This window comes from Phoxinus phoxinus (genome assembly GCF_949152265.1).
Source record: "Phoxinus phoxinus genome assembly, chromosome: 22".
Taxonomy (NCBI): Eukaryota; Metazoa; Chordata; class Actinopteri; order Cypriniformes; family Leuciscidae; genus Phoxinus; species Phoxinus phoxinus.
Window position 1 is genome coordinate 17,628,508 of NC_136897.1, and position 12,436 is coordinate 17,640,943.

General features: G+C 38.3%; 1 protein-coding gene across 14 annotated transcripts in view; it reads right to left on the bottom strand.

The window, feature by feature from the left end:
* Positions 1–12,436, bottom strand: part of plekha6 (pleckstrin homology domain containing, family A member 6) — a 99,317-nt gene that overhangs the window by 3,931 nt on the left and 82,950 nt on the right. For 10 of the 14 annotated variants that reach the window (XM_079597408.1, XM_079597417.1, XM_079597418.1 and 7 more), the window contains 15 exons: positions 11,870–12,368; positions 11,278–11,367; positions 10,936–10,989; positions 8,508–8,576; positions 8,332–8,412; positions 8,095–8,244; positions 7,865–7,960; positions 7,218–7,329; positions 6,096–6,235; positions 3,507–3,582; positions 3,020–3,123; positions 2,611–2,787; positions 1,240–1,389; positions 1,000–1,133; positions 488–630 (listed from right to left, as the gene is read on the bottom strand). In XM_079597408.1, the coding sequence (XP_079453534.1) occupies positions 488–630; positions 1,000–1,133; positions 1,240–1,389; positions 2,611–2,787; positions 3,020–3,123; positions 3,507–3,582; positions 6,096–6,235; positions 7,218–7,329; positions 7,865–7,960; positions 8,095–8,244; positions 8,332–8,412; positions 8,508–8,576; positions 10,936–10,989; positions 11,278–11,367; positions 11,870–12,368 (2,075 nt within the window). The remainder of the gene's footprint in view (positions 1–487; positions 631–999; positions 1,134–1,239; positions 1,390–2,610; positions 2,788–3,019; positions 3,124–3,506; positions 3,583–6,095; positions 6,236–7,217; positions 7,330–7,864; positions 7,961–8,094; positions 8,245–8,331; positions 8,413–8,507; positions 8,577–10,935; positions 10,990–11,277; positions 11,368–11,869; positions 12,369–12,436) is intronic. The other 4 variants (XM_079597406.1, XM_079597409.1, XM_079597415.1 and 1 more) reach the window with 1 other exon arrangement.

Here is a 12,436-nt window from a genome sequence, read left to right on the forward strand (position 1 = left end):
ATAAATCTTAATCTAGCAATTGAGATCAAAGGCATGTTGAATTGAATATAAATTATGTTAATCCTCTCTGCCTTTGTCAATTCATGTGTTCTGATGTTTAACGATTTAGTGAAGGTAACAAACCTGAATATATTCATAGTCATTAAACTCTAGAGCAGTTTCCCAGTGAATCGAAATGGAATTAGACCGTGTGCTTCAGTACAGAGGTCACACATCTAGATATTATCTAAAAGCTTCATTAAATATATTGCAAATGCAGATTGTGATAATAAAAATAAATCACATTGTCATTCCCTTTTGCAAAATAACAAATCTAATAGTTCAAAAATAGCTATAATTAAAGTGCAACCTCAGCACTGAAGTTTGGTGAAGTGTGCATTGAGGACATTGAGGAGCATGTGACGTTAGAAGGGCATGAGGGTCAGACAGTGATCAGACAGTAGGGGTCACAGTTCGCCAGGCTCCTCAGGGCGGCAGGCTTCCTCACCGGAGAGCAGCCGGCTACGGCGGGACGCCTCGGCGGCCAGCGCGCAGGAAATCTCGATGCGTTTCTCCTGCTCATGAAGCTGCTGCTCCGGGTTACTGGATCCCTCCACCGGCCCGTCCAGAACTGGCACCACATTTTGCAGGCTGGAGCAAAGACAGATCATCCATTAATATACAATAAAGAAGATATATATCCACAGATGTGATTCAAGTCGAATTTCAAGTTTTCAAGGGTTTACCTAAGAAGAAATACTTTCATGATTTACTCAATGTTGTTCCAAACCTATTACCCGTTATATATTCCAAAGAACACAAAAAATACTTTTATGGTGTGTTTTTGTACTTGTATTTTCACAGCTTGATTTAAAAGAACTTTAAAAGTTCGACAACCCCATGTTGTACGGCAAGTGCTGCGTATGGTTTATGGCATTACAACAAATGGGTTTGGACAGAACAAAAACAAAACGAAGGTTACTTGGTGTGCAGTGGATTAGGACATGATGTGCATCATACTTTGATTTGGCAATCAGTGTCTTGATTCTTTCAACTTTCTTCTGTTTTTCCCGCTGCTCTTCTGGGCTGAGCGGTGTACTGGGCTCGATGTCCAAGTATCTCTCAGGAATCAGGACTTTATCTGGCATTGACAACTGGATACACAATTACATAAAAAGTCCTTGTATATCCTTCATAAAAAAAGAGTAAAAATTGTTGTTCAAGTGCAAGTCAGTGCTGCCATGTGTCCTCTAGTCTAACCTCTTTTTTGAGATCCAGGTCATAGTGTTCTGGCTCCACGTGTCGTCGCAGGCGAGCAATTTCTTGCCTGGGTGACTCCACACCACCTCCCCTCACGGCCGCCTCGAGATCCTTAATATCCACCTCATCAGCTGTTACTCTCCTCCGCACCTGGATAACAGGAACAACAAGTGGCTCAATGCTTAGCTTGACTAAGAAAGTACACTGCAAAAAAATCTGTTGTTTTCATATCTTGAATTCATTTTATTTGTCTTACACCAGTGGCAAATCATTTCATGTTTTAAGCATATACTTTATTGAACTCAATTCATGTATTAATTATTATTAGATATATAATATATCAATTTACTACACTCTTAAATAAAGGTCCTTTATTTTGCATCTATGGTTCCATGAAGAACCTTCAACATCCATGAGACCTTTCCATTGCACAAAAGGTTCTTAATGCAAAAAGTTTCTTTAGATTTTTAACCCTTAAATACATACCTCGGGTCTTTAGTGACCCAGGACGTCATTCACTACCGTCCTCCTCATTCATTTTTTTAAGTTAGACATCAATCTTCTTAGTATTCCTCAATCAATTCATTATAAACAATATAACAAGAATTACAAATGTATAGGGTTGCTAATGACCCGAGGTATGTAATAGTGTAAGAATATTTTTCCTGTCACTGTCACTTGATGCTGGATCTGGTGAAGTAGCTGACAGCGATCAAAATATAGATTATGAAGATGTTGAAAATTATAGTTTTGAGAATATGTTTAAGATGGTGAATATGAGCCAGATGTTGAATGTACTGGGAACTGAGCTAGTGTGACAGTGATGATGGTATAAAACATATTCTCAAACTAAACCCTTCCACGCTCCAAAAGGTATCAAAGTGTACTTTATTTTAGTCTTCTGTAATTGTTACCCTAATATCAGAAGTATAAAAACATAATAATCGAATATTTAATAAATATTATCACGATAGGAAGAGATCCATCCATGTTAGATATAAATCCGCGTCGCTAAAGCCCCGGATATGCAATAATGATTGGCCAAACAATCATGCATTTAAAGATTAAAATGTTCTTCACACTAAGACCAAAAAATTGATCTTTTAACAACACTGAAAGTGTCTTTTGGGAACCAAAAATGGTATGCCATTGCTACTTTTGAAACCTTTATTTTTAAGTGTGTAGTAAAGTAATTTTATTTCAAGTTGTGAAGTGCCTAAATTATCAAAATTAAATAGGTAATAAATCTGACCCTTATAAAAAGTAGGGGTAAGAATTCAACTCGAAAGCATGAGCTACTGGTAATAAGATGCACTGGTAACCAGCTTGCCTTGCATGAACTCATGATATGTTTAAGAGTATGACGCTAACCACTCTGTAGTTAGTTGAGGTTCTGAAGCCATCGATGTGCTGGTTGCTGGAGAGGTTGAGGCTGCGCCTCTTGTCTCTGACGGAGCTGCTCTGGTTTCTTCGTATCCTCTCGTTCTGTTCCTCCACGCTCATTTTCGACTTCACTTCTGCGGGGAACACTGCACTCTTTGGCCTCTCCTGGGACACACATCAAACACCATTACAGACTGCATTTACAAAAGACTACTTGTAATGCCACATAGTCCTATTCATACTGAATCTAAACATATAATTTGGATCTGTAACCAATTTAAGTTAAAACTAACGGGACCTGCTATATTTTATAGTTCATTATACTTTATCATAAAATGTATATCTATTGTTGAAGAACTTTTACATTTAACATAAACAATTAACAGATTTAACGTACCCTGGAAATGTGACCGTTGGACACCTTCCCATTTCTCCGTTGGACGGCATCAGAGTTGTTTTTTTCTTCTGAAGGCGTCTTGGTCCTGGGTGGAACAATTCCAACTGCGAGGGAAAAGTCAGTTAAACACTATATTTTAGACAGGCGCCATTGTAAGGCAATAACATTTAGTTGGTTCCTAGGTTTATCAGTTAGCCATTCTATAAGCATTTTAGAATTCATCCTAGAATTTAGGGATTTTAGAATTTAGCTTTGTAATACAAGATGTTAGATTAGTAATTTGTATTTTTTAAATATTGGTCTATTTCTTTGTTTAAATTGTCCTTTAATAATTTAGTACTGATGTTTCATTGTAACAGCAAAATAATTCAACTGTTAGGAAACTGTAATAATGCTACGGTCAATTAACAATAAAATTAATATTCCCGATTTATCAGCCTTCTTCACGTGAAAGGTCAAGATTAAAAATGACAGCCATTCTTCTTACCTTTATTCTGGTTGGATAGCCGGTCTTGCTCTGTCTCAAAGTCGCCGGTATTTTCTCCCTGTGAGTTGTAGTTGTGCTGAAACAGAACATAGCAAATATAAACCCTGGTAAAAAATATCATAAAGGAATGTACAGGATTGCAAATAACATTTCTGTCATAATTGAAACCAGCCACCCCAAAGGATCTATTTTTTTTTATAAAAAAGCCTCTAAGAATCAAATTGAGAATCTAGTCGTTAAATCTTATTTGATTCTTAGCAGATGCTTAATCTGATCCATTTAGATTAGATTCATATTATGATTTAAAAAATGCCTTCCCATACCTACATTTATCACCTAGGGAACCATTTCCCACAAACCCCAAATTTAGCACAGCTTTTAGCAATTCATTATCATAACAGTTTTCATAGCATAGAGAAAAAAAGTATGAAAGAAAAAAAAACAGTCAGCATGGTGCACAGTGGGGGCTTCTACAGGGTGCTCAGTAGCGTGATGAATAGCATCCTGTAAATGCATGAAGCTGTTTGGGCGAATATGACTATACGTAAACCACAGCACAGATAAACGCAACACTAGCACTGACACAAGCAAGCACAAATTAAAATGGGTACTAAGGACAAAAATGGCGCAACTACACAAGTCTGTGTATGAGGGAACTTGAGCTGTCTGCCAGCACACACACATACACACACACACACAAGAGGGAAAATCGGAACTGTTATGGAAGACAAGCTACTCTATCTGATTTATTTATTCCAATATTTTCTATATCTTACAACAGATGTTATAATGTGATGACGTTCTGTTTGAGACGAAGTGATAAACGACAAAATGATAAATATGTAAAAGCAAACAGAGATGATATGAAGTTAAATAGTACAGCAGAAGGAAAGGGAAGTTATCAAGTTAATGAGTGAGCGTGAAAAGGAGATGTTGTTGAGGTTGCGATACTGATGATGGAAATGGACACAGTGGAAGTATGATTCCTTGTTCTCGTAGAGCGGCCGCCTTCCTGAGGTACCTTTCTGCTGCGGAAATCTTCCTCGTTCTTGTAGCCTTCCTGCTGGATGCCTGAATGGGGGCCCATACTGCGCAGCCAGGCATTGCTGTCTAAGGGGAGGGGAGGGACGGAGGGGGGGAAGGACTGGGAGGACTCCAGGGGCTGGTAAGATTTAGGAAGTGGAGGTCTCGGAGGACCAACCTCCTGTAGAGGAAAGGCAGGAGAAAAAAAACAAGGAAGTTGGGAAAAGAAAGTAAAGTTTACGGAGAGAAAAGGTATTAAGCAGAAGGGAAAGAAAGGCAGGGAGGAGGAGAGAAGAGAGGGAATGGAGAGAGAGACCACTGCATCAAGAGCGACTAAGCCAGGTGGAGGGCGGAGAGAATCATGGGAAGCATATAGGCATGGATCCCTGACCACAAACGCTAAGCAACACTGACCTGCACACGACCCACACATGTACTTCGCATTTTGATAAATCACTGCTAGCAAAGGCAACTTGAGTGAGTTTAAAAGGCTCAGGCCATTTGTTTTAACGTGGAAATCCTTTGTGACCTAAAATTTCAAGTCTGAAAATGTGCAGTTCAGTCAGGGGCTGATTTTTCTGAATAAATGGTATGTGCTAGAAGCCAGAAAAGGCATAAAACTCTGGGTATATTTTGGTAACGTATCACTGTAGGAGTGGGTCGCCTATAAATACTAGCAAACACGCACAACCAAACGTTAAAGAGTGACTACAGCTAAGTAACAACAAAAAACAGAATCATACAGCCAGAAAAAAGGTATTAGACACAGAAATAGTTTTTGAATCCCATTTCAGGCCATTTAATCATTATTCAATTACATTAATTCAATTCAATTGTGCTTCATCTTATGCTAACAAGCTAATAGAGTGCAACAGTGCCCGTCAACATTTTCAGCAGCCTTGGTTCCCAGAAATGTTTAGTTTAGGAGTTATAAGCCATGGACCAAACCAACCAGCTATGTCAAGGGTGCAAGACTGTTAATTTAACAGCAATCCCATATAGCATTGCGAATTACACAACTGAATTAAAAACAATGGAGATGTTGTTGTTTTTTCACTAGGAATTCCGCTATTGAGCATGATTATTTAAAAACTACATTAAAATAATGCAGGCTGATGGCTTCAACAAAAACATGATTTACAAACTTCCCTATGGACAAAATAAAGGGGATTTTTACTTCTGTAACCCCACTGTTGCACTCTATTATGGAATCTTAAAGAAATAAAATAAAAAATAAAAGTCTTTTGAAATTATTACCACTACTCCATGACATTGGACTATGGTTAGGGGTTTTCTTTAAATGAGCCCAGTACAGCAAATATGAATTATTGTGAATAAGGAACAAATCATGCTGTCCTGAATAAACAAAAATAGCAAATCCTTCGAATGTAAAAGCTAAGTCCTATGATCAGCCTTGATTTAATTAGGGGAAACAGAATAATTCAATATCCCCTTCTTCATTCAAATAAAATGTTTTGGTACTAGAGAATATGCTATTGTATTGTTTTTTATACACTGTAAAGAGTAACAGTGTCTTTCATTGAAGAATAATGGTGTGTGAAATACCTCTGTGGCCAGCTGTTTAGTGGGAGAGGCGTGAGAGCCAGGGACAGGAGAGAAGGGGCTGAGAGGACTCGTCAGACTCACTGAACTCAAGGGACTTGCAGGACTGTTTGTGCTGAAGGAGCCGGATGCTCCACTGGCTGCTGGAGACAGAGACAGATAATAGAGTTAAGGACCTATGTCAGGACGTCAAAACTAACCTAATATTCCTCCCTGTAATGTGCTCCACTTTGCTGCTGTTGTATTCCAATAAAACATAATCAAATCATAAAACTAATGATGTGTTTCTCTGTTTCTCAATTACTAAGCCTGTTTCAAAATGTACTGTATAATGTACTGTATGCACAAAAGGTATGAAAGCGCCGCAGGATAATTTCTGATTTATTGTATTGAGAATTTCCTTTAAAGTCGTCATGAAACGGAAGTAGCAATAGTGTTTTCTTCTCTCTTGTGACGTATATTAGAATGAAACTGCTTCTCAAACCAGAAAAAAAATGTAGGACAGGACTAGATTTTGAATCGTTACACTTATCTCACTTGCACAAAAACTGGAGTGAGATGCACAAAGATTCAGTATTCCTCAAAATAAATAAAAACAGTGAAACTCAGAATATGAAACAAACCAGAAATAATTAAATATGTTAAATAATACAAATATACTTGATGTATTTAATATCACTTTATCACCAAATGTCTTTGCTGCTGACCTTCAATGATCCTACAGCACCATACTAATAAGCAAAAATTACTTAAGATAAAAAAAAAGTGGTTCTATCCATTAATTGTGGATTGGAAGGAGGAAGATCTGAATGTGAACTTTCAGTTAATTGTAAAAAAGGTTTGTGTTTAAACTGACTAAATGATTGGAGAAGTCCGGCGTACGTCACCAGAGAGAAGTCTGACGTTTCACCGGAAAATCCAGTTATGACATTTTGATTAAATTAGCAGTTTTAAAAAATGAAACATATGCATGGACGCATTTAGAAAAATAACAACGGGTTGAATTTTCATCTAATGGCGACTTTAATATTCTTCTTCTTTCTGACCAATTTTTTGTTGTTATTAATGTTGCTGAGTGCAGAAAGAGTTTATGTGTGACGCCACCCAGTATGGAGATCATCTGACCTCTGTGTTTGGCTGTGTCCGTTCCACGAGACGGGTTGTTTTTGTGCAGCGCCTCCAAGACGTCCTGAACCCTCCAGAACTCTTTCTGAATGTGCCTGTGTACCAGCTCACTCTGGGAGGAGAAGAGATTCTGTTAGACAAGCTATTCATTGAAACAGAAAAGACCCATGCATTATTGAATAGTGCCGCCAGGATCATTATAAAAATGCATTTTTATTCTCAATAATAATTAATACGAATCACAAGCCATTCAATTATTGATTGCACAATTCATTTCCATTTAAATAAATGTGAGCAGTCCTTGCATTTGCATTACTAGCAAATAAATAGGTAATTGCTATGGATCTTAATTTAGTATACTAATTAATTCTTTATCATCAAGGTCACATTTTTTACTATGATAATGCCCACATAACACCACCCATGATGGATTAAGGCAAATCAATCATGTGAAAATGATCATGCTGAAGGCATGATGCAAATGGATAATTGCACGTGCCCATGAATAAATGATTTGTCTGAATGAAGAGACGGCAGAAGTCATTAAGGGTTTGTAGTTTAAGAGTTCAAGGTTTCCAAGTAACTAATGATGATGTTGAAAACACGAACGCCGCTGATGATGATGACAAACGTGGAAATCAATATACCTGCCCTCCAGCGTTCAGCTGCTCCCAAAGGTCACCATGGATGCTGTTCACATCATCCTCTAGTGCCTCGAACTCCATTCGGGTGGTGGTCAGGGCCTGTAAAGGAACATGCAAAGAATATTTAAAAAAAGATCTATTTTCAAAATCATATAATTTAACATTTATTTAAACAACAACACTAGCTTTGATAATGTGCTATTGTGTGTTCATAAAATTGTCTGTTTTCTTACACTGGAGGCCTGAGACAGCTCTCCTCTGATGTTTATCAGCTTGTTTTGTAGACTCTCCTTCTTCAGTTGGAGTTTCTCCATAGCCAGCGGCTGGTTCCTGTAGAGCTCCATCTCCTGATGTGTGGCCACCAGCACCCCCTCTAGACTATCCTGGAGATTGCAGAAGACATTCAAGTGATGTTTGGCTTAGAATTTTTACATTTTATGGTTTAAGCACATCATTTAATCAGAAATTACCTTTTCCATTCGTAAGCGATGAACTACAGTCTCCTGCTCTTTCACAAGACGATTCTGCTCACACAGGCGGCCCAGTAGTTTCTGTACAGAGACAAAATGAAAGTTCATGGGTCTGTTATGCAAATGACAATGATTTATAAAGTTATAAATGTATTTGATCATACAAATTGACTTACACTGGTTTCAATCTCATTAAGCTTCAGTGTGGGATGTAGGTCACCGTACACATCATGAAATGGAGGCACCTATAACCAGATAACAAAATAAAATGGAAATATTAGTGAAAGCGAGTCTTCTAAATATATATACACTACCAGTAGAAGTTTTGGATCGGTAAGAATTTTAATGTTTTTTAAACTTCTGTTCACCATTTATCTGATAAAAAAAAGAAGTAATACTGTGAAATATTATTACAATTTAAAAATGCTTTTTTCTATATGAATATATAATGAACTGCACTATACTAGTGAAGTATAGTTAAGTGCACAGCATCATTAATCATTATATATATAAACATACATACATACAAATAAAGAACATAATATGATTAATATTAATAATCGTTTGAAATAAATAAATACAAACACTTTTTAAATAAATAAATAAATAGAAACATTATTTATTAGCCATTGAAACGTGCTGTTTGCATTATTCAGCAACAAAAACCATCCCAAATGCTGTGTCAATGATAAGCCCCACTGTGTGAAGGCTATATACTGAACAATGGCTTTTTTGCTGGATGATTTGAATGGATAAGACACATACACAGAGGACAACAGCAAGACGACACGATACACAATGACTACACAATGGAGGGTGAGATATTGGGCAAACAAGCACTGGAAATGGTGGGATTCTGGCACATAAATAAAGCAAAAAGGCTGAAAACCAATCGAAAACCAAAGACAAACTGAAGATTGTGGCTTAACTTGTATCACTGAACTTGAAAACTATCACTTAAACCTAAAGCACTATCAAAACATCCAACATGCCACATCGACCAGGAAGCACAGAGAGAGGCAGGCTCCATTACAGCCTCAGAACAGCCTCGTTTGAGCCTAACTTTGCCGGAAAGAGACTGAAGTGAGGTTTGGTGGTGCAGGAATACCAGGTAGATCAGCAGCCTGCCTCTCTAGAGGACTCTCGACTCTCTTACTTGTGAGAATAGCTTTGTTCGAGGAGAGGAACGCTCAACCATTCTGGTGACCATGCCGATAAGGTGATCACCATCTGTCATCTAGGGCAGAACAAACCATCATTCATCTGGCTATACACCTGACTTTGAATATGGCCGACTTCGATGGAACCTAACTTCTACCTAACAGCAGGCAGAAGAGAGACCGGGGCTAGTTGTCACATTTTTTGTACTCCAGTGATATTTCTCATGTTGGATTTTTCTTCTTCTATTAAGTTCTTGTCTATATTAGGTACACTACCGTTCAAATGTGTTTACACAACAGTTTAGGCCGGTAGGATTTTTTAAAATGTTTTTGAAAGAAGTCTCACTAGAGCTGCATTGATTTGATTAAAAATAGAGTAAAGATTTGGAAATGTTCTTTAGTTCCACGACTACATCTTCTTGGAGATTAATCAGGTAACCAACCAACCATTTATCAAAGAAACATTTAAGAAACATTTCACAGTAGGTGTGACAATGTGCCTCAATGAAAATGTGGCATCCTTCCCCAACCTGGCATTAAAAATAATAATTTCCAGAACTGACAAAAAAATAACAATTAAAGACGATTAAAAACCACTGCTAGAGTAAACATATATTTGTATAGTTGAACTCTTGACTCGAAACCTTACAACCTTGTTACAGCTTTCCCATGTGAAAACTACGAAGGAGCTATATATAGCAGTTGCTGCTGTGAACGTAACAGGCTACTGTAATGAAATTAGAAAACACTTTCAGATCAGTGTGAGAACTAACAAAGGGGAGAAAGGGAGGAGAAGACAGTGAGAGCGGAAGGTGGTGCTTTACAAAATGTTACATTTACGACATGGTTGTTTATGTTATCTTGAAGTGGGCATCCAAATACCAGTCTGTTCTTTATCAGAACACCTTCTTAATGTGAATCCAACAATCAAAAGCTCTGTTTTAAAACCTTCAGTTTATGTCTAGGTTTGAATACCAGATTTCTAATGTGGTCAAAAAACGTCGACATGAAACGGAAGTTGTGATGGTCTTTTCTTCCCTATTGTGACGTATATCAGAGAGAAACGGCTTTCCGAACAAAAAAAAAAGTAGGGCGGGACTTGATTTTTTCAATCGAGAATTGATTGGATTGTTGAAGTTTGCTACTGCTGTGATGTCATGTGAGTGACAGGTTGCCCCGCCCTCACGACAGTAAACAGGTCGTCAGCGAAGAGAAGAGATGTTGTTTGAAAGATGGAGAAAAAACTATTTTGACTAAAGATTATGAGGGCATATGAATAAAAAAAGAAAGAAGATGTGCACATATAAATCATTTATAATAAATACAGCAATATTTCATAAAAAAAATGTTGCCTAGTGGGTAGATCTAGCTTGCCCGGTTTTGGAACAGAGCATGTGCTGTCAGCGTTGAATCTAAGTTGTGGTTTTTGGATCAAGCCTCCTACCTGCTGATCTAGGTACTCCAGGTTCCTCTGAAGCTGCACGTCTAAAATGTCCTCCTGATGTGTGTCAAACCCAGCAGCATACAGCACGCAAAAGCATCAGATGGAGAGATGGAGACCGAGACACAGGAGAGGACACACACATGCTGATCATGGCATTGCTAATCACAACACAGCGTGGTGCATCACGCTCATACTCATAAGAACAGACATGTACATGCCCTCAATTACAAGCTATTGCACATACAAATGATCACATGATTTGCTGATTCTCAATTGACAAGGCTGTAATTGGCTTGCACCATGCTAAATACATTCACAAATGCTTAAAAAGTATTGACTTACCATTTTACTGTGGAGCGATGCTGGGGATGCTGGGTAATTATAGTGGTACATTCCTTGGCTGTAGGAGCGACGATCTCCAGGGAAATCATACTAAAATATGAATTAAATATGGCAATTTAGTGTATATACACTTAATATACACACTATTTTTGAAAGAAATACTTTTATACAGCAAGGGTGCATTAAATTGATCCAAAGTGACAGTAAAAACATTTAAAATGTCACAAAATATTTCTATTTAAAAAAACAAATACCAAAGAATCATAAAAAAGACTTCCAAAAATATATGAATGAATATTAAGCAGCACAACTGTTTTCAACATTGATCATTCAAAAGGATCATGTGACACTAAAACGCCTGCTGAATTTTGACTGCAGGATTTTTTGGATAATACAGTATGTTATCTTAAATAATATATTTTGTAGTGCAAATGGGCAGTTCTTGGCCAGAATAAGCTGCAAAGTATGGCTATGGAAAACTTGACAGAACACATAAAGAATTAAAAAGTTGGGCAGTCAAAATCATTAAATTGAAGTGCTCTGGTTATTGTTGTCACTATATGGATGCTTAGTTGGTTGACAGGTGCTTTACCTTAGGTGAACTCAGTGACCTGCGGAGTCCGTAGACCGAGGGGTCAGCATAAATACCCTCCTCTCTTATTCGGCTGGGTCCCCGATCAAACCTGACACTGGGCGATCGGGCAGGAGAGGCGAAGCTGTGCGGAGAGTAGGGACCTCCCGATGAGGAAGAAGGCGAGCGAGGGACTGACCGTGAGCGCGGCTGTATGGAAAGCCGTCTCATAGAGTTCTGTGCTGAGTCCAGCTGGGGGTAATAGGCAGGACCTTGGGGTCCCATCATCCACTGAGGGTCTCGAGGTTGACCGTATATGGGTCCGTCGCGCAATGACCGCCGTCTCTCTTCCGCGGTCCAGCGAGGAGATGGTCGGTTGTACGCAGCCGACATGGAGCAAATGCTCTCGGGTCGGACACCGGGTGGGTAGAGGGGATAATCATCCATAAACGGAGGCCCGCCGTACACGCCGTAACAGTCTGCTGGCATACCGCGGTTCACTGTGTAGTACCTGGAAGGACTGAGAAACAGAGTGATTATAATTAATAACAAATGAATGAACATTTTTATAAAAATAGACTACAGTTC